Genomic DNA, 26319 nt, shown 5'->3' on the forward strand with positions numbered 1-26319 from the left:
TGTGTGGAGTACAGTATGGGTGCACATATGTATAAAATCTCCAAGCGCAATTAAATAGCACTGGAGATCAAAATGAATATGAAACTACTTACATTACTGGTGCAAGCTTTTTGATGCCTTGCTCTGAAATAATTGTTAATGAAAGATGATGCTGTGCAAATTTGTCTGTTTCCTAATTGGATCAACACAAGTGTTTTACTCCCACTGATTCTTTGGAAGTGAGAATTCAGCTGAGATTGAATAAAATCTCCTTCACCAAAGAAACAGCTTGGAATTTGGTGATTACTGTACTTTTTTTTGGAGACTATTTTAAAATGCAGCCTGGATGATCAGCCTTTTATTTGCAGTGAAGAGAATGTAATGTATCAGTTTTCTGTCAATTAGAAATATATTAGGTGGGCATATAGCAAGTATGAGTAGTGAGCAGTTATTAGTCACTTTATTTTGTAGGTTTATCAATGTTTTAGGGTAAATTTTAAAAGGTCCGATGGCTTTGTGCACTTGGGATTGTATTTTACATGTTTTTTTCACCTCTTGCATCACAGTCTAATTTGTCTTCTGATTTGGGAAAGGCACAATTGTGACACTTAGAAATTTACAGTTTTTAAGGTTAAAATCAGCTCTGTGTGGAAGAAGTGGCTCTGGTTCCGATCTTACTACTTTATGATATAGTAAATCACTTTTTAATAAAAAGTATATGAAAAAGAAGGAGACATCTCATGCTGTCTGCAGGAAACCAGCCCATCTGAAAAGGAGCTCTCTACATGGATTTTTTTGCAGCCCTCTCTCCACTTGCTAGAAGACTGCTCTAGAAATTCATTGTGCTGCTTGTTAGAAATCTCCTAATTTCCATCTTGTTTTTCATGGTTGGTTATTGCCATTTATTCTTGTTCTGACATTGGGTTTTGGCTTAAATAATTATTCCCTTCCTGACAATGTATTAATAGAGAGCAATTGTGTCCTCTGTCTTCCTTTTGCAAAGCTAAATAGCTGCTATTCCCTTAATGAGCCACTTTGTGCTCTGAAGAGCAAAGCAGGTAACTTCCTGAGCAGATTATTCTGTACCCCGCTCTGCAAGCATGCGCTGGGCTTCAGAGTCGGCCAGGGTTCGGCCTCACGGTGGAAGAGCTTACGGTCCAAGTGTAGACCCACGGGTGGCAGTGCATGCAGAGAAGAAGAGACACTGAGGTTAACCAGATGAGGCGGCTGATCAAGCCTTATCGCAGCATGTCCCCTTCTGCGTCGTACACAAACAGAGTTTGTTTCTAGGGGAGGTACTGGAGCTGCACAGCACAATGTGGTGGAACTGTGGGACACACAAAGAAGAGCAGATGATAGAAAGGAGTGTAGAAAAGTAGGTCTTCGCTCTCCAGTTTTGAGGTCCAGTGAGCCAAACTCATGTCTTCAGTTCGGCAGTTTTGGCAGACTCGGATTACAATCCAAGGCCTCACAGGCCTTTTTTAATGCCAAGACTGGAAGACTAATCAGTTGGGTGTTAAGGGTCCAAACGTGCCTAACTTAGGTTTTCTGGAGGGAAGTTGAAGAAATCTTAAGAAGAGGCTTCTCCCTGAATGTGGGTTCATATTGTTCTTTTGTTTAAAACACTATCTAAGGAGGCTTGTATAATGCTCAAGAATAGGGTTTAGGATAGCTCTAATCCTGCCCCAATTTTCCAGTTTAAAAATGGGGGAAAGAGGCAATATGATAAAATACCTGTGAACTATAAGAGTTGGCAATATTCTGTGAAACCTGACATAGAAGTACCTGTCTAGGAGGCAGGGAAGAATCTCACCTTTCATGTTTAGAAAAATGAACTTCCAGTCCTGGTAATTGGTACTGTTGCAAAAATTTTCTGTGCAACTGCCGGAAACAAAGAGCAGAATAGTCAGAAAACCCATAATTATTATATCTTACTCTTAGTGGACTGTGTGTTCCATTTCTTTGGCTTAGAGAGAGTGGTCCATAATTTTTAAGTATTTAGGAAATATGTATTTGATCCTTTAAGCAGTATTTTACAGTTCTTGCATACACTAAATCTACCTGTTGTGTGGTTTGTTTTCATTTTATTTTTCAATAGTCATATTTTCAGTGACTTGCTTTTTCTATAGGTGTAGTAGTGCAAGAGGTTCAAATAATGGGGAAAGCTGTAAGAAAGAATTAAGTTGTGCTTTTGAATTTTATAAGGAGCTAGCAGTTTTCATATAATCTCTCTTTTTTTTCCCTCCTCCTTCAAGTCTTGCTTTTCATTGGGAAGATGAGGTTTTCACATTCTTCATTCCTCAACACCATAAATTTGAGTGTTGACTGCCACTATCTCACATGCCCTCAGTTCCAGTCAAAACTTCAGCAGTGCTTAGACTAATTAGCCAAACCTCTTCTACAGCTTCTGCCATTCAAGTGCAAGCAGTGAAAATGCTGTCATTTGGTTGTGGAATCATTTTAAAGGTTTTGCTACAAGTTTTCTGATGACACTGAAGTCATTTAAGTTTAGACTCATTTCTCCTCCTTTAGGTTATCTTTCCAAGCAGACAGACTGAGATTATGTTTTTAAGGGGAAAGTTTAAGTGATGGAATGAACCAAATCTTAAAAATAAAACATCTAGCCATGTCCTTGCAGTATAGCGTGCTCCTTTCTTGTAACGGTACGCTTCCGATCCCTTGCCTAGCTCAAGTGCAAAACCTTTCTATAAGGAAGGCTTGACAGAGGTTGTGGCTTCATATATGTATTGCAAAGACATACAGTACATACATGCTATGTAGTCACACTGTTTACTTAAAATTTAAAATAGCAAGTAGAAAAATTAATAGGAATATTCTGCCCTGTATTAACAATAATTGGTTATAACTGAGGTTACAACTTTTGATTCTAGGAAAAACTGTGTCTACAGTAGTGTGAGAGCATGTTTGCAGTTTTTGAAAAGTAGTTACCACCCAAGAAAGGATTCCATATGATAATGATATGGTCTTTCAGCCCCTTAGTAGTGAATATTGTACAACCACAGGACCTGAGACCTGGATGTAGGAAGCAGCCTTGCTGACTGAATCCATGCCATGTGCTGCTTGGAATCCTGAGAGGTCTGGTTATGCTTCTGAATCCATAGGTGTGCGCACGGTGCTTGGGGTGATGGAGCACAGCGTATTTGCCCAGTAGCGTGCTGGATCAGTGCAGTACTGCAGTGTATTTGCCCGGTAGCGTGCTGGGTCAGCACACACCTGAGATGAGCGGTGGCTGCCGTGCAGTGACTCCGCTGCAGCAGCTTCCTTGAAGTCACGCTGAAGGCAACAGGCACTGCTGCAGTCTTGTGGCAGTGCGGCTGCAGCGCTCTGGGTTTCGGCTTCGTTCTGCTCCCGGTACCACAATGTGAAATCAGACTGGTTTTAGACGGAGAGCTGGAAAAATTGGGCGGTGAGGAAAAAAAAGCGCCTGGTGTTTCCGCCCGGTTTCGAACCGGGGACCTTTTGCGTGTTAGGCGAATGTGATAACCACTACACTACGGAAACTGCCGCTGCCGAAAAGGTTTCTGGAGTGGCCCTTGCCGCTCGCCCTGGCGCATGCGGGCGGTGCCCCCTCCCGAAGGCGGCTGCTGCAAGGAGCGGCAGAGCGGGGCGGCGGCGGCTCCCACCGGCTTACCGGCCCGGCGGGGAGGACCTCGGCCCCACTCGATTTCCCACGGAAGAAAAAAACTGCCGCCGACCAAAAACACCCCTTGCCCGTCCCTGGGTGGGCTCGAACCACCAACCTTTCGGTTAACAGCCGAACGCGCTAACCGATTGCGCCACAGAGACGCTCTAAAAACAAGATCCACCGCGCCGTCCTGATGGCTACGCGGGCGCCCTCCGTCGCGCCGCGCCTCGCCTCGCCGCGGCTGCCCGGAGCTCGCGAGCAGGGTGAAAGTGCAGACGTTCATAAAAACAAGAAGAGGCCCCTGAGCGCCCCAACCAGCACCGTAATGTGCGCCCTCACACGGGAGGAAAAAATAGAAAGAGGAACGAAAAAGGCTCAGAAAGACAGGGAAGACAGGAAAAGGAAAATGAGGAAGGAAGAGAAACAAAGAGAAGTGGCATGGGCCTACACGTGCTTCACACGGATGCCGAATGTGGCAATAAGAAACTGCATCCGTAATAAATAAAAGTATCATTTCCTCACAGTGGCGCCAGTTGCCCTTTAGTCTCTGTGCAAATTTGTCAGTGACTGGGAGATCTGGTATTGATCAAGTACAAAAAATTGAATTTAGACCTCAGCTCAGAGGCTGTAATTAACCGCCAAAGCAGGGCCCTCTCAGCAGCAAGTTTGACACCCTAATGCAAAACAGCTTTTCCCACTTACTCTATCGATGGCCATAAATGCTTGTCAGTCAGGCCAGCGTGGGAGCCCTCTGCTATGGGACATAAAGGCAGGGGACATGCTTTGGAAAAAAATGCTGTTAGCGGGAAGGAATATAACCGGCTTGCAGTCTAGTTCATTTAAATCATGCAGTTAAAGGCAATTTCTGTGAGTCTTTCTGCCAATGGTGGTGGCTGTAAAACCATATTTGGTTTAAGTTTAAAAAATATTTTTCTCTCTGGTTGTGAGTGCCACAGGCCCAGTGGAGATATTTCTCTCACCCCAAAACTATAAAAAGTCGATGTCCGTAGCGCTATGCTGGGGTGCAAAGCAACACATCTGGGTCCTGGAGCGGAGCTGAGCAGAGGGCAGGATTATTCAGGCAGAAAGCGCCTCCGGTGGTGCCAGCACTGCTCCCTGGAGGTACCGTTTTGTGGTTGTTTTAAATTACAAAGAGGGCTGCGTGGGGAACCTGCCGGGAAAAGGTGCTGAGGGAAGAGGATGCGCTGGAGCGCGGGGCTCTGCTGTGGCCCCTTTTGCTCAGCACCAGCGGCTCCTGGCAGCGCAAAGGTCCCTTTTGCCACCAAAGCCATGAAACGCCTCCCTGTTGCTCAGGGCCGTGGAAGAGTTTAGCTTTGTGTTTCCACTTCTTCTCCTATAGGGTTTGGGCTTTTTTTTTTTTTTTTTAATCTGAAGATATCAGGTTTGGAGTTTGCATATTCTTCAGATTAAAAAAATAAACATTCTCATTCTTTTCTGTTGTTTCTGTGGCTTTTTAGGTAGGATCAAGGAACAGAGAAATAGTAGACAAATAGAAGAAAAAGGGGTTTAGAGCAGTATCCATTGGCAGGAGAACTGGAGATGGAAATCTGAAAGCTTCTTTCAGAGACATAAAAGCCAGCACAGAAAAGTTCTATCCATACATTGAAAGTAAGAGGAAGACAAAAATTAGCCCAGGCCTATTATTTAATCAATGACCAAAGTATTCAGTATCTTTTTTCCCTACAGTTTTAATAAATAGGGACTAATTGTGACAAGAAGCTTAAGGAATGGAGGTCAAAATTCATCCCACAATATTTAAAGATTGCTGAAGCAATGTCTGGTGCTTTAATCATTATTTGGAAAAACTAATAGGGAGTGGATACACCCTATAAAAATGAGTCAGGGCAAAAAAACCATCTTAAAGGGGAGCGGATGAGAAGGGAATTCTCGCCCAGGCAAACCTGGTTTCAGTTCTAAAAATTTTATAAAACAAAATTATTATACAATCAGTCTGCAGCTGTGTAAAAGATAATGAGGTGGTAACAGACAGCCGGCCTGCGTTGTCAGAAATAAAGCACGTCAAGACAATCTGATTTCCTTCTTTGACAAGATAACCGGGGCGCTGTGCTGCGAGGAGCCATCGCAAAGATGCAGCTCGATTTCGGCAAGGTTTCCGACAAGCTGCTTCCTGGGGCGAGGGAGGGAAGGACGACAAGGACGCAATCCCCACAAGGTGGCTCTACCACTCGTCGCAAAGCAGCTCTCCGAGAGCAATAATCGATAGCTTCCTGACAAACCACGAGGACTTCCCCCCAGAAGGTCTCCGAAAGGGCTGTCCTGGACTCCCTTCAGTTCCCCGAGTCTCAGTGATGACGGGGAAAACACGAAACCTGCCGTTGTGACCAGGTCGGGTCGGGAGGGGGGGTTCGGGCATCCTGGTGGAGGGGATTTGAATTGAAACGCTCTCGCTGCGTCGCAGAAACTTCCAAAACGCAGCCTGTGGAAATGTAACCGGCAGACTGCAGCGCTCCCACAGCCCCTTCCCGCTCAGGAACTGGGGATCCCGCAGCCGCGGGATGATCCGGGCTGGAAGGGCCTCGGCGCCACTCCGCCTGCAGATGCGGAGGTGTCCAAAGAGCGGCCTCCAGCCTCCTCAGGGAGACGGAGGGTTTTCCAAGGCATTGCTCTGACGGCGCCCACGGCTTCGTTCGTTTGGCTGCGCTGGGATGTAGCTGTGGCTCCCAGGTCTGCCTGCCGAGGAGGGCTGGTACAGATCGCTTCAGATCCACCGCAGAGCCCTCGAGGGCGGCTTTTCACCACGGTCACCTACCCACAGCCCAACTCCAGGGTCCGGAGGTGGTGGGAAATGACAGAAGCATTTAAAAAATTGCAGCATTGCCTTTTGCTTCGTGCTGCACTTCACATCTCCTGCTCTGTTCATATTTCCTTTCGGGTTTTCGTCCGATTTTGGGAAGGATGCGATGATTAAGCAAAATGATGTCACACATACGTATATGTACCATATACTTGGTGGTTATGTGGTGCTTTAAGTTTGCAAAGTGCTGTGCTGGTGTTAACCGGTCGGTCCAAGGGGCTTGTGTTGCACTGCATTTCTGATAAAGCATGATGGCTGCGTGTCATCTGCAAGTTAAATATAGGAGCTTCACCAGGGCAGGTTTTATTAGGACACACACTTACGTTCAAGCCTTTGCAGCTGACAGCTGAAGATCTGCAACAGTGTATATGAGTAGAGAAAAGATGAATATCTGAAAAGATATTTTTAGATCTGCATCCACAGTCTCTTCCTATTCAGTACGAAAGTATTTCTATGAAGGAATTATTTTGAATGGCTCTTAAAGATTTCCAGAGAAGGAGATTAATGTGCTGGAAGTATCATGGCACAACTGGAAAAGCTTGCCAGCTGTGTACATTTCCGTGGGCTTCATAGCTCACTCTGTCAAGTTTATCTTCCCCAAACAGGAAGATGTGGATTTCAAATAACAGTAAAGAAAGCGGAAGGGCTGGGATCAAACAGCAGCTGATGAAATGCAGAATTACCTGTGCTTGAATAGCACAGACTGGACCTGGTGGTTACTGTGGATGCAGACCTCTCTCCTTAAGGCTTCCCCTTGCATACACTTTTTTTTTTTTTTTTTGGGGGGGGGGGGGGTCCTACTTGAAAAAATTCCTTATCTCAAATGGCCAGGTGCAATATGATGGAGGTGCTTTGCACCAATGTTTCTTCCAGTCAAACAGCATTTTCCTGGGGTGCCAGCTGGTTCCTGGGGTGCTAGTTTTCTGCTCTACCTGACTATGTTTACAATAGGGTTGCTCTGCTGCAGTAATGGGTCTCATACCCTCTTAATTTCTTCTGCTTTTCCTTAAAATTTCTTGGAAATGTTCAGTTTAATGTTATACTTAAAAAAAGACCCGCAGCGTTTATTTTGGGCCAGTCATACCACACAGATGCTCATTGGCAAAGTTTGGGTTTTTTTCCTGCATATGCATAAATCAGTTCAAGAATCCTGAAACTGGTGCAATGTGTTTTGGTTTTTTTTGGGGGGGGGGTGCATCTCACCTGCAACCTTCAGGTCATCCCTTTCCATGCACATCCCGCCCAAGGCAGACCGCAGGGAGCAAGGCTCTGGCCCAGCCAAGCCGGTGGTTTGGAAAGCCCCGTGTTGTGCCTGGGGATGTCAGTGCGAACCCCAGTGAGAGGCAGTAACGGGCCGGGTTTGCAGGGCCGCGGGAACAGGGAGAGGAGCCACGTCTCGCACGGGCCCCACGACGGCGTGATAAAACCGAAGGGGTGGGAAAGAAGCGCCCAGGGAGGGGGAAGAGGAGGCGCGCAGCCAGCAGCCCGGCCCGAGCGGCGCACGGGGTGCTGGCGCGGGTCTTGGCTGGGCCAGCCGGCAGAGCGGCCGCCGTACCCTCCTGCTATCTATTTCTTTACCTTACGGCAGCTTCAAAGCTTCGGAGCCTGACTGCCATCGCCTTGAATATGAGACCCCTGCCAGATCGAAGCCGTCTTTGGGAAGCCTTCGAAAGCAGAGAGGAGCGTGCCACGGCTGCCCCGGGACCTGCACCACCTCCGCCGCTGTGTCCCGTCAGCAGCTCCCTCCTGCGCGGGTGCCGCTGCACAGCTCTGTCCTCCCCGCACATTGCCCTGCCTTCTGCTGTGCCAATAGTCCTCTTTCGACTTAATTTCATAGCACTTCCAGGTGATGGGCTTTCCTTTCCAGAAGAATAACAGAAGCTTAACCTTAAATACCATCCTTAAATGCCAACTATGATCCTGCGCTCGATAGATCACAAAACATTGATGCTCAGGTAATAAAAGACTATTTTATGAGGAAAAGAAGAACTTCAGTCTGAATAAAAGCATTCTCAAAGTGCTACTGTGCTTTTTTGTTGTTGTCGTTCTTGCTTTATTTTAAAGCAAATTTACCAAGAGTTAAAAGTCTGGAAAACCTATCAAAGGCCAAATCTGAAACCAATACTATTTATGGCCTTGCCGCTCACAGGGGTGCATCTCTGTGGCTCTAAGATCGCAGTTTAGTTTCCCAGAAACACAGCCTTCACCTAGTAAGTTAATAATAGGTCACAACTCAAAAACTAAGTTAATCATATACCTCCCAGCCAGTGTGTATCTGTATATTTGCCTGTACCCAGTGATAGTTTTCCATATCAAATAATTCAGGTGTTTTTGCATGATAAAGAGCCTGGATAAAAATACAGTTGTAGTTAAATCTGTCATCGTTGTAAAAGATGAATTTCACAGTTTTGCATCTGCTGGAAATTAGTATCTATCTGAGTCACATCCAGAAAGATGTGTCTAGTCATCCGGATGTGGCTTGGACATTGGGCACTATCCAGACCTCTTAGGTAGCCTGTCGTGGAGTATGGAGAGACAGAGATGAGGCAAAAATTGTCTGGGGCTCAATCCAGTGAAAATAATGCTTTTATTAGTGTTAAATCCCTACTAAGGTAAGCATTTTTAGGAAGTCTTTCCCCATCAGAATATAGGCAAAAGAGAGCAGAGGGGTTATGGTGAGCAAGTGAGGTGCACTTTAGATGAGGATGCTTTCCAGCAGTCTGACAACCTGTAAGAAGCTTTCTGCAGCCTTCCCATACCCTAACCTATGCTTTTCTGCCATTTCTTTAATGGAGTCGATAGCGTAATCTTGCAACAATGATGAAGCCAAGGCAATAAACATGCTGCAACACTTATGTTCAACTGCACTGCATCTGGACTAATAAAATTGGGCTACAATTGGGAAGTCCAAGCCTGTAAAATGCTGAATGCTGACAGTTGTTGCTGTCTTTCAGGGAGGTATTCACAGGTGTAAGAGCTGCATGATCCGTCTCTGGTAATGAAAGATATATCTCTTTGCCCAGCCATGATGTTCACAGCATTTCCATTCTCTTTGTTTAACCTGTCTGTTCCAATTTGCTATAGGGGTGAGGAGCTTTTGCCTACGACCCAGAGCTGTGGGGTCTCGTCACCAGTGCGACTGATGGAGCTGTGACCAGGGAGCTGTGCTGTTACTGCTGCTGCCCACCAGTTTATTCCTCTGACCATCTCTGTGTGCAGTGGCTGGACTCTTGCAGGCAATGACGTGATAGCTTGGCTGGTCTTTTCCAGCCTTTCTACTGCTCAGCGCAGCTAACCAAATGCTCAAATATACTTTAGACATGGAGGCTGGCGTTTTGCTCCTGAGCAGGAAGGGGAATAGATATCTTTCTATATTACTTATCCTCTTGGATCCTGGACATATTATCTCTTGTTTCTCTCGGCTTCATCTGTAAACAAGAGTATATGGTGAGGTGGTGAGGTTGTGTACTGCAGCTGTGTTGCACTGATAGATATCTAAGTAAGAGATGCTGCCTATGCTAGCTGTGAAGCCATAGGAAGTGTTTCATGATTCAAGATAAGAAAGTCCATCACTTCCTCCTTCTGTGCTTTGCAGAGCTGAGCTGCTGCCAAGCACACAGACAAGCCTGCTGACAAAATGGACCATGAAATGCTGGGAAGTATTGTCCTGCTCGCCATAGTCACCTTGATAAGTGTTGTCCAAAACGGTAAGCCAAAAATAAGCATTTATTTAAGGACTGAAAGGGAATGGGGAAAAACTGAGTATGATGTATGCTGATCTGATCTTTGGACATGCAATCTCTATTTGTATGTGTGTGTGCATTTAAGCATGACTTTGGCTTTGGGAATTATTCTTCCAAGCATACCATTTTGCATGACATTGCTTCAGTATCTCAGCAGTCACACTGTCCTATTCTGTGATATCCTAGAGTGAGTTTGTTATACGTACGCCAGCTAATGTAAGGTATAATATGTTGTGGTTGCCTGTGAGGGTGTGTACTGAGCTCCAGTGACTGGGACATCTGCTGTCCGAAGACCCTGACGTGGGCAGCCGGGGCTGCTCTCCAGGCAGAGCTGCGCTGTGAGCGCAGGGGCCGGGGGAGCAGAGTGACCGTGGCATGGGGCCGGATCAGGTGTTTGCTGGGTGAGATTGCACAGAGCTGGGTGAGGCCGCTGAAACTGACTCCCTGCAAGAAGTCTGACTATCTGCTGGTATCCAGTTATCCTGCTTTTCTGCATCCCCGAGTCCTGCAGCTGGACTAGTTTTTACTAAGTGCCATCCGGAGAACGCTGCGCATTTTTTGCAATGGAGAAATTTCCTTTTTTTTGTCCCTTATCTTATTCAGACCTCTATAGCCTCAGTATTATGCTTTAGGGTTTTTTTTTTTTTTAGGAAAACTATAAGTTTTTCTCTTCTGAAAACCTTTTTTTTAACTTTATCCTCATCTCTTACAAATACTTAATCAGATCAGTATTAATATTTAATACTTGGGCAGAAAATTCTGCCCAGAATACAGACAAGTGAGTGAGTTTTCCTGAAGCTGCACTGAGATTGCCCTGAGTTCAAGGAGAATTGTATCATGGGGATCTGGCACAAATGCTTGAAATCTTCAGTAACAGCTTCGGGAGGCAAATGCAAAGATTCCCGCTGAGTGCAAACCACACTGGAAAAAGCAAAAAACTGCACCTCGGTTCTTGGTAATACACTCTTCTTGGGCTGTTGCAGAGAGGGGAAGTGCCAGGGGCCACAGCATAAGCATAGCTGCCACTGAGTGAGAAAAGAGGTGAGGATTGGAGTAGTTTTGACGTAGGCACTAAAAGCAGTGTTATTCGGCCCAGGCCCATTTTGTGGTAAATGCACAGTGTGTGACGTCACCAGTGCTGGAATATGGCTCGCTGTGATCGGAGCACATGCTGCAATTAAAAAAAAAAAAAGTTGAATTTCCCGTTCTTGTTATTTAACCAGATGTCTGACTTTATGTACGGATTTGTCCTCTCACTCTGAAAGTCGAGCATTTGCATTGCAGCGTGAGACATGCTTTCGTTTCATGGAAATCAGTCTGGAAGAGTACGACCTGGCTGCCGTGAGCCGGCAGAGCTGTGCTTGGCAGAGGGCTCCGGCTGCCAATCAGAAGTGGCACATGGCCCTAAATTATGATTCTTGAGCTTGCATCATTTGATTTCCTCCTCCCAAGGTTTCTGTCTAGAAGGACCTGACCGCTAGTCCCGCAAGGCGTGCAGTAGTTACAGCAGGAGAGCAGATTGTCAGGTGTCAGGTGTACAAAACTCTTGCTATGGCTTTGGTTCAGCAAAGCACTTAGGCATCTGCTTAACTGTCTTTAAGGACATGAAGCCAGTACAATGTAAATTCAAGCTTGAATGCTCTTCTGCATCTGGTGCAGGGCTATAAAATACTTCTGATGAATGCTGTTGGTCCAGGGGTGGAGGCCGGCTGCGGTTCTGCCCCAGTCCAACATCCGTTTTCTGGTGCCTCGTTGCTGCTGGAAATCTGACTGTTCTGCAGAACACAGCGAGCTGTCAGACGTCGCTTAGCCACACATGTAACTCTAAGTTTTGTTCTTGCGTCAGTGAGATGTTGTAATTAAAAAGCTTTGCCAGGCAAGCCGGGGGCAAACGCTGAGCAGATCAGGAAGGAAGAAGCAAAGCAAGTCAATGGAAGGAAGGGGCAATGTATGCATTTGCCAGCTCTCTGGGGGTTAAGCGTCAGCACACCACTTCTGCTCGCATGGATTTGTGAAAAAAACAGACTTGGATTTAGCTCTTTTGTACCTTAATTTGACCTCAGTCCAAGCTGCTGTGGTCTTGTCTCCACTCTTGATCCCAGAGACAGGTTCCTCCCTCTCTCTCGCACAGCCAGGCCATGAACCAGTTCACAGGAATGATCCCATTGAAAATAGACCTAACAACAAAAGTGTTTTACTTTCAGCTGGACCATCTCCCCAGCCCACCCACTGCATGCACGTGCATGCTGGCATCAGGAAGGGGACAGGAGCGCAGCCGGGCTGGAGGAGACGGTGGGATTGCAGCAGCTCCTGCTCAGAGCAGCAAGGCAGCCCTGGAGCCTCGGGGCATTGGTGCCTGCTGCAACTGAGCCAAATTAAATACCCCAGACAGGAGAGGTCCCCCCAGCCCCACTCCTCTCTCTCACTCACACCTCCCTGCTCTGCTCACTCATTTCATGCCATGTTGTGAAACTACCCTCTGGCCTAGAGGTTCAGAGTAAAAGACCAGGAAATATAATTGTGGTGTTGCAAAGAGCCTCTCTCTGTAGAGTCTCTGGTCTTCCCTAGCCATGTCAGTCTAACACAAGCCCAATGCCTTTGTGCTGTGAGAGCAAACCTGTGATCTGGCCCACCGCTGGATGCGAGCCACCAAATCTGGTCCAGTCCTCTGCAGAGCTTCAGCCTGAGTGAGCACCAGGCAGCTAGGCTCTACCTCCAGGATGCCTTCCAGGGAGATCTGGGGATCCTGCAGAGCATGTGAGAAGGACAGAGCCAAGGAGCAGCACAAGATGAGTGCCACTTCCAAAGGAAAGAGCTCACTCAAAGTGAGAGGTTCCACTCCTCCTAATGACAGCGAGACACTGGGCTCTCCAGAAGTGCAGTTGGAGCCAATTTCCTCCCAAGTGTTGCCACCTTGGAGGTTCACATGGTCCCAAGGAAATACAGCTGCTCCATTGGGTCAGAGGTGGTCGTTCCAGGCGCTGTTGCTAGCAAATGGTCTATACCTCTTTTTTGGTTGTCTAAGCTGTTTGTGAAGTCAATGAAGAAAGATGAGCACTTCCCTGGGGTGATTTCTCTCATGATGGCAGCTCTCTGGCAGATGGATTGCCCTCTGGAGGTGCCTTTCCTCTGTTTCCCTCTGTAATCCACTGAATCCATAGAAAGGTGTTTTTTAAGAGGAAGCAACATGCTTTAAATTCTGAATTCTTTGGTCATGTTGTAATATGAAAAGTGACTTTCTAGTTCAGAAGACGGCTTTGAAAAACCTCAGAAAGACTGAAATTCCAAAGAAGGTGGATAGTAATCCACTGATTACAGAAGGAAAACATCTATCCAACATTTCTGAATGGCTAAAATGAGGTGAGACGAATCCTGTTCCTCCTCTGTGAAAGGAGCGCACATGGTGCACCTACTTCTGTCCTTTGACCTAACACATGATCCTCTGACCAAGGACAAAGGCATTAAGTTGGCAGTCAGCAGAGCATCTGAAGTACGTGCCAAAGTGCTCTGGAGAGCCTGAGCCCCATGCTCCAGCCAGAGTCACTGCAGTGATTTCATATGCCACGTCAGAGACAGTGAGAGCTTCCAGGACAATGCCTGAATTTTCATAGCCGGATCCTTGTCACGGGGGAAAGGATGGCATTTACAGCAAGCTGAAGGGAAAAGGAGTTATTTGTGAGAAGCGGTGCTGTGCTGCCACCTCACTCTGGTTGGAGAACCTCAGGGGTGGTGTGGTCCCTAGCCAGCCCCTCCAGGTCGCTGCACTCTGTAACCCCGGCATGTCGAGGCATCGGGGCTCAGCCTGGCAGCCGCTCTGCGTCACTGTGCTTGTCTGCAGTGGCACGCCGGCATTTGAGAGGCGGCGGTGCCAGCAGCAGCTGAGAGGGAGGTATATATATATACATATATATATATATATATAGCTCACTCTCGGCTTTCTCTGAAGCTGTGGCATGTTCTAGTGATTTCACGTAGGAACTCAAAGGAGGGGAGGAGGTATGCTACGTACCCCAGTGAGCCCATGTAATCCAAGACCATCAGGAAGGAGAGGCTGTTTCCCATCAAGAAAATGCCAGCCAGTCTAGTCCTCTTTGATGAGGTCCTCTTACATGACATGGACCAGTTAATAACCCCCCTGTCAGAGGCTGCAGCGACAACTGGATGCCTTTGCATGGATCCCACCGTGGCTGTGCCACAGACGGTGCCTGCTCCGGGCCCCCAGCCCTTGTCTCAAGTCCTCCCGCGCTCCAGCTAATGCACTGCACCGGTGAGCACCGAGAGGGTTCGCAGCCCAGCAGAGGCACTGGTTTAAAAATATAGGGGTTTTTTGGAAGAAAGGCTGCAAAACAGCTGGATGTACCCAGGAAATCACTCATTATTGGAAAGCAAAACACTCAGCAGCTTTTGGTGAAGGCAATTTAAGTAGAAAAGACATACAGCATCTGTGAAAGAAAAAGAGAAATAACTGTTCAGATTCCAGGGATGAAATCCTGCAATTTATCAAGTTCTACCTACTTATATTGTTATAACAATGTTTTTCCTGATGTTTTATCTTTTATATATATCTTTCACTAATATTTTAAATTGTAGAGCAGTTTGGGTACACTGAGATTGGTTACATGATAATACACAGCCGGTAATTTATAGCCCGTCAGAGGTCTGTCTGATGTATTTAGACATATGATTGATGGTCTCTGTTTTAGTGTCATTAGATAAAATGTGTTTATCATGTGCTCATGATAAATTATCTCGCAGTGCTGCATTTTTGCAGCAGTTAACATCCTGACACAAGACTATTGCTTAAATGGGGAAAACACAATATGGATACATAAAGATCAGCGAACAAGGTAGGTGTCTTTATGCTAGGACCTCAGAATAATTTCTTGAAACTGGAGCATCATTGTTACTTATTTACAGTTACCACTGACTCACCTAGCAACTTTAACACCCAACTCAAGCCGAGAAGAGAAATGTGTTGCTTTGGATGGGGGATTTCTCCAGCTCAGATTCTGATTTGGAATAAAAACCCTTTTTCTTTAATTCTCTGTGAAAGGAGTAAAACAGCAGCACAACAGCTGTTGCAGAGCTATGGCCCTAGGAGCCTTGTGATCCTTGGGTTGGGAGCTGCATGTCTGAAAAGGTGCCCTGGATGTCCCAAAGGCCATGCAGGAGGTGCAGCTCAGCCCCCCAAGTCCTCCTCACAGGGTGTCCCAAAGCGGTGGTGTTCCCGTGGGGCTGGTCCTTGCGCCCGTGTGGGGCAAAGGGTCTGCAGCCGGGGGGTCTGCAAGCCAGTACCATGCCGGAATTGGGTTTGCAATGGGCCGGTCGGGAAAATGAACCAGCCCTGCAGGACATCCCCATTTTGGCAAGTGGGTATCACCAAAAGGGAAGTGATTCCCTTGTCTCCCAGCTTTATTAGAGAAGGAGACTTGGTTTTGGCAACCCTGACTAGAAAGCTTGTTTCCCCCGGGCATACAAAGGGCTGAGCCTGGGTCCTACTGCGGTAACGGGGCTGTGGGCTCCCAGCGAGGCGCTGCGGGGACTATCCGGGCCCCAGAGGCAGAACCTGCTGGGGGCCGCAGCGGCACGGGGCAGGGTGTGAGGCTGCACCACACTGCACCCAGGCACAAGGGGTTTGGTGACGGCACAGGGACAGAGCAAGCGTGCCGGCCGCATCCTTCCAGAGGCACGCCTGGATGCCCACAAGCGCAGAATCCGGCCCATAAGGCCAAGCCTCTGAAATACCCCCAAACTACATCTCTGATCAAACCCTGTTTCTTTTTCACACAGCTTTTTTTGCTAGCAAAGTGGAGCACGAAAGTAAGCATTGCAATGGCAAAGGGTTCCAGCGGCCGGGATCCTCCGCCTTCGACCGCGTCTACACGGCCAAGTGAGTAGGCAAGTCCCGCGCAGCCAGCGGAGGGCAGCTCTGTCCTTGTTACGGCTTAGTCCAATCCTTCTGGGGCCCGCGGGTGGACTCCAAAAGCCGCCGGAGCAGGGCTGTGCTCTGCAACCCCATCGCTGCGCGCACTGCGGCGATGTTCAGGCAAGGGGCTCCCAAGTACTTGTGCTGCTTAGCCCGGCTCTGTTCCAGGCTCTGTGTGCGTTGCTCTGTTTATACTGATCTTGCAGCGCTGTGTGCAAGTATTATGTCCCTTCGTTCGGGAACCAGTTCACCCAGTAGTACCTAACGTTGGAAGGATGATACGAGCGCAATCTGTGTCCCAGACACACTGCAGCTCAGAAGGGAAAGTAGAAAGGAGCAGCAGAGAGATGCCAACTGGCTTAATAACAGGGCAGTAGCAGCACTCATAATAAACGCCTGCTCTTAGTCCCCAGGCAGTCCCCGAGCACTTGGCTTGCTGCTTCTTCACTGCTTTCTTTAGGTCTTCTTTTTGACATCCCTTAAGAGAAAGTAGAGGGGAAAATTAATTCCAATCCAGAAGAGAAAAGAACACAAAATACTTTTTATTACCCATGAAGTACTGATAATGTGCTTGAAACAGTCCAGAACACCAAAATACTGCCCTTCACAGGGGTGCAGGTGCCACCAAGAAAAGATTTCCCTCTGGAAAAGCATTTCCATCTGAAGGAAGGAATTGGAAATAATTCCTGTTCGTGCACAGAGATATGTAAACTTTGTCAGACACTCCTGCTTGCTGTGCATTTTTCCTTTGCTTGGTTTCACGCAGTTTTCCGTGCCAATAACCTGATTAACGTGACTTGATTATAAGAATTTTCCAAGCCACACAGTATCTGTTATATAGGTGCCACCATTAAACAGGTTAGCGGAGGAAAACGGCTTCGACCCGTGCCAGGCATGTCTGCAGGGCAGCCTGTTGCCGAGCAGGCAGAACAAAGGCACCTCTTATCCCAGGGAGGCCGCAGGGAAGCGAATCCGCGGGCGAGGCGGCGGCCGTGTTTGGGCACGGACACACAGACCAGCCGCTGCGAGCCGTTTCCCTGCGGTAACTGCTCGCACGCATGCTCTCTCCCCAGCGCACGTCAGGCAATTCGGGATATGTTACCGCTCAGTGACAGCTACCTTGCATTACTATGGAGTAAAAAACCTACACAGCTGCAGCAGAGCCTTTAGGAAAGCCACAGTTCACACCCATGAAACGTAACGATTCGCTTCTGTTTTCCCTGTGTTCTTATTTCTCCTGTATAAATTCCTTTCTAGCCAAAACTGCGGACACACGTACCCTACATTTCTTGCTGTGCTTTGGTGTGCTGGGCTGCTTTGTAGTCAAGGTAACACACATTTTTTTTCTCCCTTCAACCTTCAGCGATTCGGCAAGGGACAGAGCGCACTGTGCAGGTTACACTCCCAGACTGCGGAGGGGAGCCCGGCCGTCTGGCCATGCCTGGGCATTAGCTCCGCTCGTCTCCCTGCACGTCACATCATTGGCAGGGGCTGGCCAAAATTAAACAGGGACCAGATTCTCCCGAAGCCTGGGAACCCATCTCATCTAGCTCACGGGGTGGGCGAAGAAAACCAGCTTGTTTGTGCTGCGGGTGGAGGGAGTCGAGGGCCTCAGCTGGAAGAAAAGCAAGTTTGTTAGCACAAAGCTCCTGGGGGCCACGTCCACTCCAGCGAGCCGAGTGCTGCCGAGGCACCAAACCAAGCCCGGTCCTGCGGCCATCCATAGTATTCAGTTATTAGCACGCTCCCTGGCACAGTTTTGCCTTATGCCCACAAATGTGCTCCCAGGCATGATTCAGGGGCTAGTCTGGGCCAGGGACTATTCCCAGTACAGTACGGACAAGAATCCCTTGTTTTGGGAGGGGGAAAAGAGATTTTAGGAGCCTGGATGCTGGGCACACCGTGTTATTCACCCTCCGGAGTGGAAATGGGCTCATTTGAGCGGGCAGCCCTTCCCAGCCCTGAGGACAGCCCGGGGGAGGCTGTGATGAGGCGGCTGAGCTGGGTGGTCGGAGCCAGGGAGAAGGTGTCTGGGATGGGGGCAGGCAGGTGAAAGCAGTCTCCTGTCCTGAGACAAGTGCCACTCGCAAGGTATTTACCTGCATACCTAAATATGCTCCCATTTAATGCAATAGGAGTTTTCCCAAATTTAAGGTCAGGTGCGTGCATAACTACTTTCCTAGGGTCTTTGAGTATTTTTTCTGGAAGAGTGGAGTTTCTTAACTGGGAGAAGAGGGGCTTTTGCCTGCATGTGTGGGGAAAGCTAGAATTAGGGGAGAAAGGAGTGTGCTCCTATGTGCTCAGAAATGTATACTGAGCCATAGTATAATCCTTCACCTGCTCCTGGAAAAGTGCATTTATTGGCTACCTTTTATTTCTGGTGAAACCAGTGTCTAAGCTGACACACTCCTTCTCCGGCAGGACATGACCTGCAGCAGGTTTCCAGCTGGAGCAAGTGTGCATACTGCAGCAGGCAGAGCTAAGGGCAGAATTAGACCCACAAAGTTTCCTGAAAAAGGGGAGTGGGGGGAAAAAAAGTCTTCTGTTTTCCATACCAAGTTTTCTGTCCTGGTTCCACTGCTCATATCATAGCTCAGGGCTGCGGTTTCCCCACACCCCTGCCCAGCACAGGCAGCAGACGGGGACAGCATGTACAGCGAGACCTAGGCTGGCCTTTGTAACGCGTTGTTTTACCCTTTGCTCAGCGCCTGCCGCCTTTGCAGGACTGATGTACCTGTTTGTGAGGCAGAAGTACTTTGTGGGCTATCTTGGTGAAAGGACTCAGAGGTGAGAATTTGCAGACCCTCTTTACAAAACCCCCAGCAAAGCCCTGCCCTGTCACCTTCCCTGCTCACAGCATATGTAAATGCACATATGTGTGTTTGTGCTTCTATTTGCCCAAGATCTTCCTTTCCTATTAATAAAGCTAATTTTGCACATGTGGAACAAACTTGTCCCACCACCTTTGATGTCTGAGAAGACATATGGGTCTCTCTGAACAGCCACTGTTGTCAGAAGCAGCCTGCGCTGAGCACAGAGGGCCAAATCCAGACCCACACTGATGCTGAAACTTCCCACCAGCATTTAAGGGCTTGTAGCTGGCCTTTGCAGAAATGCAGGTCAGAACAGAAATGGGCCCTCTCCATCTCACCACCTGAAATCTCCCAACTGGTCTCAGCAACAAACTCTGAAGCCTGAGGACTTCTCAAGTGAGATTATGTATTTTAATGAATTGCTTTTCTCCCTTTCTGTCTCCTCAGCACTCCTGGTCACTTATTTGGAAAGCGCATCCTTTTGTTCCTGTTCCTCATGTCTGTGGCTGGAATACTCAACTACTATCTCGTCTTCTTTTTTGGAAGTGACTTTGAAATGCACATAAAAACGATAACCAGCGCAATCTCCCCATTGCTGCTCATTCCGTAACATTCATTGCACTGAGGGGGTCAGCACGCTTAATATATTGATGCCCAGAAGCAGCCATAATTCAACTGTTTAAGAAATGAACCTATAACCCTTTTAGATTGCTGTAAATCTAATGCTCAGTGGGCTTTGTAGTTTGATTTAACCTTGCTTTTTCCTTCAAGAAAAAGATTTATTGTGAACACTCAGCATGCCCAAGGAATGGTAACAACTTCCAGTTAATTCTTTAGATTCTTTCTGTAAATTGCACTTTTAAAGCTGATTTCATGACTGTGAGGAGTATTTTATGATTTCAGCATAACTGTGCTGTACTTAGCTCTTGTCATGAAAACCAGGAGCCTCACAGCCTCACTCGCATGCAACCATCCTGATAGATGTGCAGCTACAGCTGCCTCCCGCAGTTATCCTCACACACCACACACAGGCTTTCGCCATCACCCTGCACGCAATTGTCCACGCAAATGTACAGTCCAGCCTCTTCACCTACCATGTCCCTTGCACTTGCTGGTGACCACGCTCCCACCAGTGCCAGAGGACGGGAAACTGGCCCCTGTCTGGTCTTCCTTGATAAATATTCATGTGCATAATTCTCCTAACACTGGTCTCATTTACACTTCAGCCTTTTTATGCTTCCAGAGGTGTGGAAAGTAGTCTTGTGTAAATGAGGATCTGGTGTATTCATGATGGGGTTGGTTTTGTTTTGTTTAATAAAGCAGCCTAAAAGGATGAAATCTGTTTTCTCCCATGTTCTTTGCATAGTGCTCGATCCCGATCCTCTGAGGCACAAACGTGCCAGTGAACGGAGCCGCAAAGGGCTGGTTCACTGCAATGGGAGCAGCGCTGGGCTCTGTGTGTGCTCTGCCTGTGCCATGAGCTCTGAAGGATGCATACTTAACAACTCCTTCTCTATTAGCAAGTTTAATTCTCTGCTTCCATCACTTACAATGTGCCCCTACAAGTCAATATCATGGAAGAGTTTGATTACAGAGGCAAACCGAGGCAGGCAAACAGACAGGCACAATCTTTTTAAACATTGCTACCATATGAATACTTAAGCTCTTAAGCCTGTCTGATTACCACATGCAGGATGGATAAAGTTGTATTTTATGACTCCTTTGGGAGGGACGGAGTCTGCTTGCTACGTGAGGAGAGAGTCTGCAGAGCTGTTTTCAGAAAAGATCCAAGAAAGCAGCCTGCCTTTGTACCAAGGTTTGTGGGGTTTGTTCCCATCCCGGAGCGTGGCAGAGGTGCTTGTGAGTGCTGCTCTCTTTGACATCAGCCTGTGTTATCTCAGCACTTGCAGTGCCAAAATAACACATGCATTTTTTTTCTCTTATCTTGTACAGGAATGTTAGACATGAAAGATTAGTTATAAACATTCTTATTGCACGACAATTAGCAAATAAATGCTCTGACTAGTTAGAAGAGGTAATAAAAAAATATGTTACCCTTCTAATTTACAGCTGCAGAAACACCTTATTTCCTGGTACAGTGCTTATATTCCTTTTCTCCCCTTCTTTTCAAACCATCCTGATACACTTCAGAAACCGGCTTCGCACCGCGCCTTTCTCCCTGCTTCTCTCTCCTTAGCCCATCCGCAGCCTCAGCGTCCTCGGTGGCGACCTGCACCGTTCGAGCGGCTTCAGCAGAGGGGGAAGGTGATACCCCTTTTCCACCCTACCCAGCTGTTTCACGCCAGGTTACCGCAGCGGGGCCCAGGGCAGGGAGGGAGAGCCTGGCCCCAGCTTTGGGGGCCAAGTTGCTGAGTTTCAGCTCTGTCACATTGCTGGTACCAGCAAAGGCTCATGCTGCACCACAGTTGGCCAGTTCAGAGGAGCGGCTGGTTTCGGGGGACATCGGTGGGGCCCCGCAAAGGCCACAGTCCCTGTTCTCCAGGCAGTCTGGTCTCCCTGAGCTCTGAGACTTGTTTCTGGAGACCATCGCTTGTTGGGGGTGGCTGTCCCAACCCTATGTGTTTGCCCGGCAGGTCCCGACAGCTGTGCCAGGCTCCCTTGGATCTTTGTGTCCTCTGTGTCATGAAACAGCTTGCCTGACCTCTTTTTGACATCTGGTAGCATCCATGAAGCTCCTGATGTTCTTCACTGACTACACAGGGCAAAGAATTCAAATATCTATTACAGGCCTCTCCACTGACTAGATGGCTAGTTTTACACAGCTGGATTTAGGTGAGATCAGTTCAGGCCTAAGTATCTTCATAGGGAACGAAGTCAGGCCCATCTTTTGCTGTAACCATTTAAATTCAGAAGAATGTCATCTGCTTACTTCCTCAAAGCCCTTCTGATATTGAAAGAAATGAAAATGTAGGCAAAATCTGTTTTTCATCTGTCTATAAATGAAAATGACAATAGTATCAAACAGATAGATAAACAGGCGGTAGGTAAATTGGTCTCTATGTAAATTCTCCTGTGAATGTCACAGTGTGTTTCCTACGTTACAGACAAAGCTTGTGGCTGCATTTGCCTTTTCATTCTTTCTAAGAAAAGAAGGCAATGTCAGTATTATTTGGGCTTTCTCCACTGTGTTAGGGAACTACAGGTTTCGTTTTCAGCAAAACTAGGCAGTACAATCTCTAGCACTTTGCACACTGGCTACTCAGAAAGTCACAAACGTAGATCCACATGCAAAAACACACATGCTACTGTAAAAGACATGGGCACATATTGGGATGATATACGTGCAAACCTGCTCAGGCTCATGGACCTGCACTGCACCTGGGGACACAAGTGGCAGCAGAAGTAGCAGCCCCCTGTCACTGCTCCTGTGTTAGGCTGGCTTGGAAGCTCCTGTGGTCAGAGCCTGTGTTTCATAAAACACATATCACAACAGCTCCTGAGGTTCCTGGGGCTCTGTGTGAAAGATGATCTTTGTTGTCCTGCTAATTGCCCTGGTGACGTTAACTGGTCAGCTCAGGCACCTTCTCAGACTGTGGCCCCTGCTCTACCAGCAGTGCCAAGCTCCATCCTGGACATGCAAGCGCCGCGCTGGGCGGCCCTGCCTGCTCCGCACCGACACAGCCCAACACCCAGCAGGGAGCTGCTGTTCCACTGGTCACTCTCAGGTAAATTAAATTTAAGAACCACTTGATGAGAAAGTCGAACAGTTTTTTACAACCCAACTGTCTCCAAACCAGTTTGATTAACATTCAGCAGAGAAACTCTCCTAAAAACCAGGCAGCCTTCTTGCACCCTTGCAAAGTGTCCTGCAGCGTGTCAGCTCTGCACCATGCTGCCAAGGGAGCTCTGCTGGCTCAGCACAGTGGGGCTTGCATTTGCACCTGGCTTTAGTCTCTGCGAAGGAGCTCTGCCCTTCTGGCAGCCCTTGGAGTCATGCTGAGGTCTGCCAGGCTGGGCCATGGTTTGTGACGCAGACGCCTGGGAGGTGTGCTCTGGATGCTGGCACAGCCTTCACCAACAGCTCACACGAGCGTGCTTCTACTTGTACCTTTTGCAGAGAGAGCTGCAGAACAGGGAATCCAGGGTCTCTTTTTTCTTTATGCTACGCAGGCCCCATGGCTGGCATCCACATTCATGTTCATGGGCTCCCACCAGACCTCAGAAGGCTGTTCTGTTCGTGCATCTAAATACAAGATAATGCAAATAAACATATTGTATATGTGTGTTTTTGTACAGACACAGTGTGTTTTCTTACTGTGTATGTATATATTGTAGCTGCTGAGTCACCTAAATGCTAGAGGATTTTCAAGAAAGGCAGGGAGGAAGGCTGCTCAGCCATCAGCCCTCTCGCAGCTTGCAGGCTGTGTACATCAGAGATTGCAGAGCCTGCTAGAAGCTGGGCTGTCCCAGGATGCTTTTGATCTCCTAACAAAGGCCTGGAGTACATGCAATGTTCCTGCTACATTAACTGCCTCTGCTTCAGTACAGCACTACAACCCTCTAGTGGAAACTCGCTCCTATTGACACTCAAGTGCTTCTGGCCATTGGATGAGCTGTTCCCTTGCGTTTTTAAGCCTGAGAGTGATAAAACTGCATTCACATATCTAAACAGATGCGTTGTTACTATTGTTGCTATTTTTATTATTCCGGCATGCAGGAGCCCTAGTCCTGAAGCAGGACTCCACTCTACCCATCGCAGCGCGATGTGCATAGCACAGAGTCTGAGCAAACAGGTAACATTCAAGTGTTATGAGAAATCTGTGTGCACCACCCCTAAGAGTTTCCTACAGTATTTGCCAGATTCCTAGTTTCCCAGAACTCTCAAAATCAGACGTTGCAGTATCTGTTCAGCCTGTGCCATGTCTCTGCCAAGTCAAGTTTCCAAACAAGTCTCTGAGGATGGGGAGAGCAGTTTTGCTGGTGTGGAGCAAACACTGGCTTGGGATAGCTTGTTTAACTTTTACCTGGTCTGAGATTACTTTTTTTGAGCAGAGCAGCTGGTTTAACATTCACAGAAACCTTTCAAAAAGCAACCAAAAGCCCTGTCGGGACAGGATGCTGCAAAGCGTTTAGCGCTGGCCTGGCTTGGCCCCTACCCAAGTCAGTGGTGCATCTTCTGCTGCCTGCAGTGGGAGTAGGATGAGGCCATGCAGATCATACTGCAAAATAGTCCACCCTTAATAAATGAAAGGGCAGTCCAGGATGAGAATAATGGCAAAACCATTCCCTGGATGATGTTAAATTAGTCTCATGTTCCAGCCGAAGGGAGCAGAATGAACATGCTCATGGAAAAGCACATCGGTGTGCTGTGACCGTGCTGGCAGAGCCTGTGAAACGTCCTTGCAGAGGACACACTGAGCTGGCGGGGGAGAGGACTGTGGAGATCGTCATGTCCCTCTGGGGACACCCAGGGAAGCACACGTGTTTCACCGTCCCTTTGGGTAGTGCAGACTATTGCCCCCAGCGCTGTTGGGGAGGGTGAAGGGCACCGCAGCTGTGGCTGCTCTCAAGGTGGTTTGGTGCCTCTAGGGATGACAAGCGAGCAGCAGCCTCCACACTGTTTCCAGGCTGATGTGTGTGGCTGCAATGGAGAAAGAGCTGCTTTTAGTAGCACTGCTGTGAACCTCAGGAAAACATGGCCTTTAGAGAGTGACCAGCTCCTGGCTGTGCCCGGACTCTGCTCCGGGGCATGCAGAGGGACACTGCGGGTGGCATTAGCAGTCTCACGAAGGCATTGAACCAGCTGCATCAATCTCACTGTTCACCTTGTGAGAGCATTTCACAGCCTCCAGCCAGGGCACGCAGAGACACAAAACCTGGCGAAAGTGAGATTGCTGCCGCAAAGGGCTAACGGTCTCCACAGTGAGCTGGTTTCCCCCTTTACAGGAGAAATAAATAACTTTTCAATTTCAACTGCAAGGATCTTCCCCCTCTACAAGATGATTTCAACAGACAAATGCACTCCCAGGGCTTCCTGCTGGCTGCCCGTGGAGCTGCTCAGACACCATCAGCTGGGCACTTCTTCCACGTTCCTGGGCAAGAAGACCAGGTGCTTGTGGGTCAGCTGGGATCTGGGGTGTAGAGATAATGGTGCGTTTTTCACTTAAAAAGAAAGGTGCAATGGTATTGCAATTCATATGGAAAAGCAGTCAGGGCAGTGCTTTTTCTTTCATGTGGGAATGGCCAGGAGTGTTTATACACTGTGACCTCTCACAAGGCCAGATGATGCTTCAGGAGACTTAGGAAAAGGCCTACTGTCTGCTGTGTTACTATTTGCCACTGTTTGTACAAGCATATGGTTTACTTATCATTGCTGTGTTTTCCCAGGAAAGTGCCACCACAGCCATCCCCAAACACCACTTCATCCCCAAACAATGTTTTCTCTGCTTTTGACACTGGCTCAGTACTTCAGAGGGGGACAGTCTGACCCAGCAAGGGCACGCACGATGATTTGGCATTAAGCAAAACAGCACAGTGTCTCTTCACCAACTGCTTCGTGCTTCTCCAGTCATTCGTGCTGCTGCAAAGGAATTTCTTTCCAAAAGGCCTTCCCTCTGCCCTTGGCAGATGAGCAGGAGCTACTGCGAGTCCCCACCAGCAGCTGCGAGACCCTGGCTCTCTGGGCTCCCGTGACTGTGTGTGCTCCCGCCTCCATAAGGCCAGCACCTTCGCTGGCGGCCAGATTTGCTTCCTTCTCTCAGACTAGAGAGCTTGGGCCATAAAACGAAACAGACTGTCATTTATCAGAGTTTAAGTTAGAGCCCAATCTGGGGGTGTGTTTCACAACACTGTGGTTTCTTGGAGCGTACCTCACTCCCTAAGCCTTTGGCAGACACCAGCGCTGAGGAGCTGAAGACAGTTTTCATAGCACAGCCCCGCCGCTCATCCCTGCTCTGACCTCATTCCCTAAATCCTACATGTCCTCCCTCAGTTTTCCTGCTCCCACCAGGCTTTGTGAGGGTCCCTTTCCGTGCTCGCCCCATTCACTGTCATCCCTCCCCACGCTTGTTCCCCTTCCACATCCCTCTGCTCAGTCAGAGGGTGGAGATACCAGGGGAGCCAGTTCAGGGAACCTGTCTGGCTGAAAAAACACACATTCTTTTCTCCCCTTTATTGAGTTATTTTTAACTCAGATCAGCTCTCTGATCCTCTTCACTGTGTGGCCACACAGCCAGCTGGGGTGGCACAACCAAGGGGCCGCGCTGCCCACGCAGGTGGTGACCCCAGCACAAATGCTGGGGGAGCCCCTGGGGTTTTCCCTCCGCTCAGTGTAAAGGCCATGCTGATGTTTCCGTGCTGAGGCCCTCCTGTGTGGGAGAGGTTTCCTTTACCTAATTCGCACTTAGTTATCACAG

The 26319-nt window shown here is 48.1% G+C and overlaps 1 protein-coding gene and 2 non-coding genes across 3 annotated transcripts; 1 reads left to right on the top strand and 2 right to left on the bottom strand.

Annotated features, from left to right (window-relative positions):
• Positions 1–3428: 3428 nt before the first annotated feature.
• On the bottom strand, positions 3429–3501 carry TRNAV-AAC (transfer RNA valine (anticodon AAC)). Its single transcript has one exon. It is a non-coding gene; the product is annotated as a tRNA-Val (tRNA).
• Positions 3502–3712: 211 nt separating this feature from the next.
• TRNAN-GUU (transfer RNA asparagine (anticodon GUU)) lies at positions 3713–3786 on the bottom strand. The gene has a single exon. It is a non-coding gene; the product is annotated as a tRNA-Asn (tRNA).
• Positions 3787–9980: 6194 nt separating this feature from the next.
• Positions 9981–20249, top strand: ALOX5AP (arachidonate 5-lipoxygenase activating protein). The gene is made up of 5 exons (XM_013962220.2): positions 9981–10168; positions 15995–16094; positions 17388–17458; positions 18836–18917; positions 19391–20249. Exons 1-5 carry the CDS (start codon positions 10099–10101, stop codon positions 19551–19553), a joined length of 486 nt encoding a protein of 161 aa, XP_013817674.1. The 5' UTR covers positions 9981–10098; the 3' UTR covers positions 19554–20249.
• The last annotated feature ends 6070 nt before the right edge of the window (positions 20250–26319 follow it).

Source organism: Apteryx mantelli, chromosome 1 (assembly GCF_036417845.1).
Source record: "Apteryx mantelli isolate bAptMan1 chromosome 1, bAptMan1.hap1, whole genome shotgun sequence".
Taxonomy (NCBI): Eukaryota; Metazoa; Chordata; class Aves; order Apterygiformes; family Apterygidae; genus Apteryx; species Apteryx mantelli.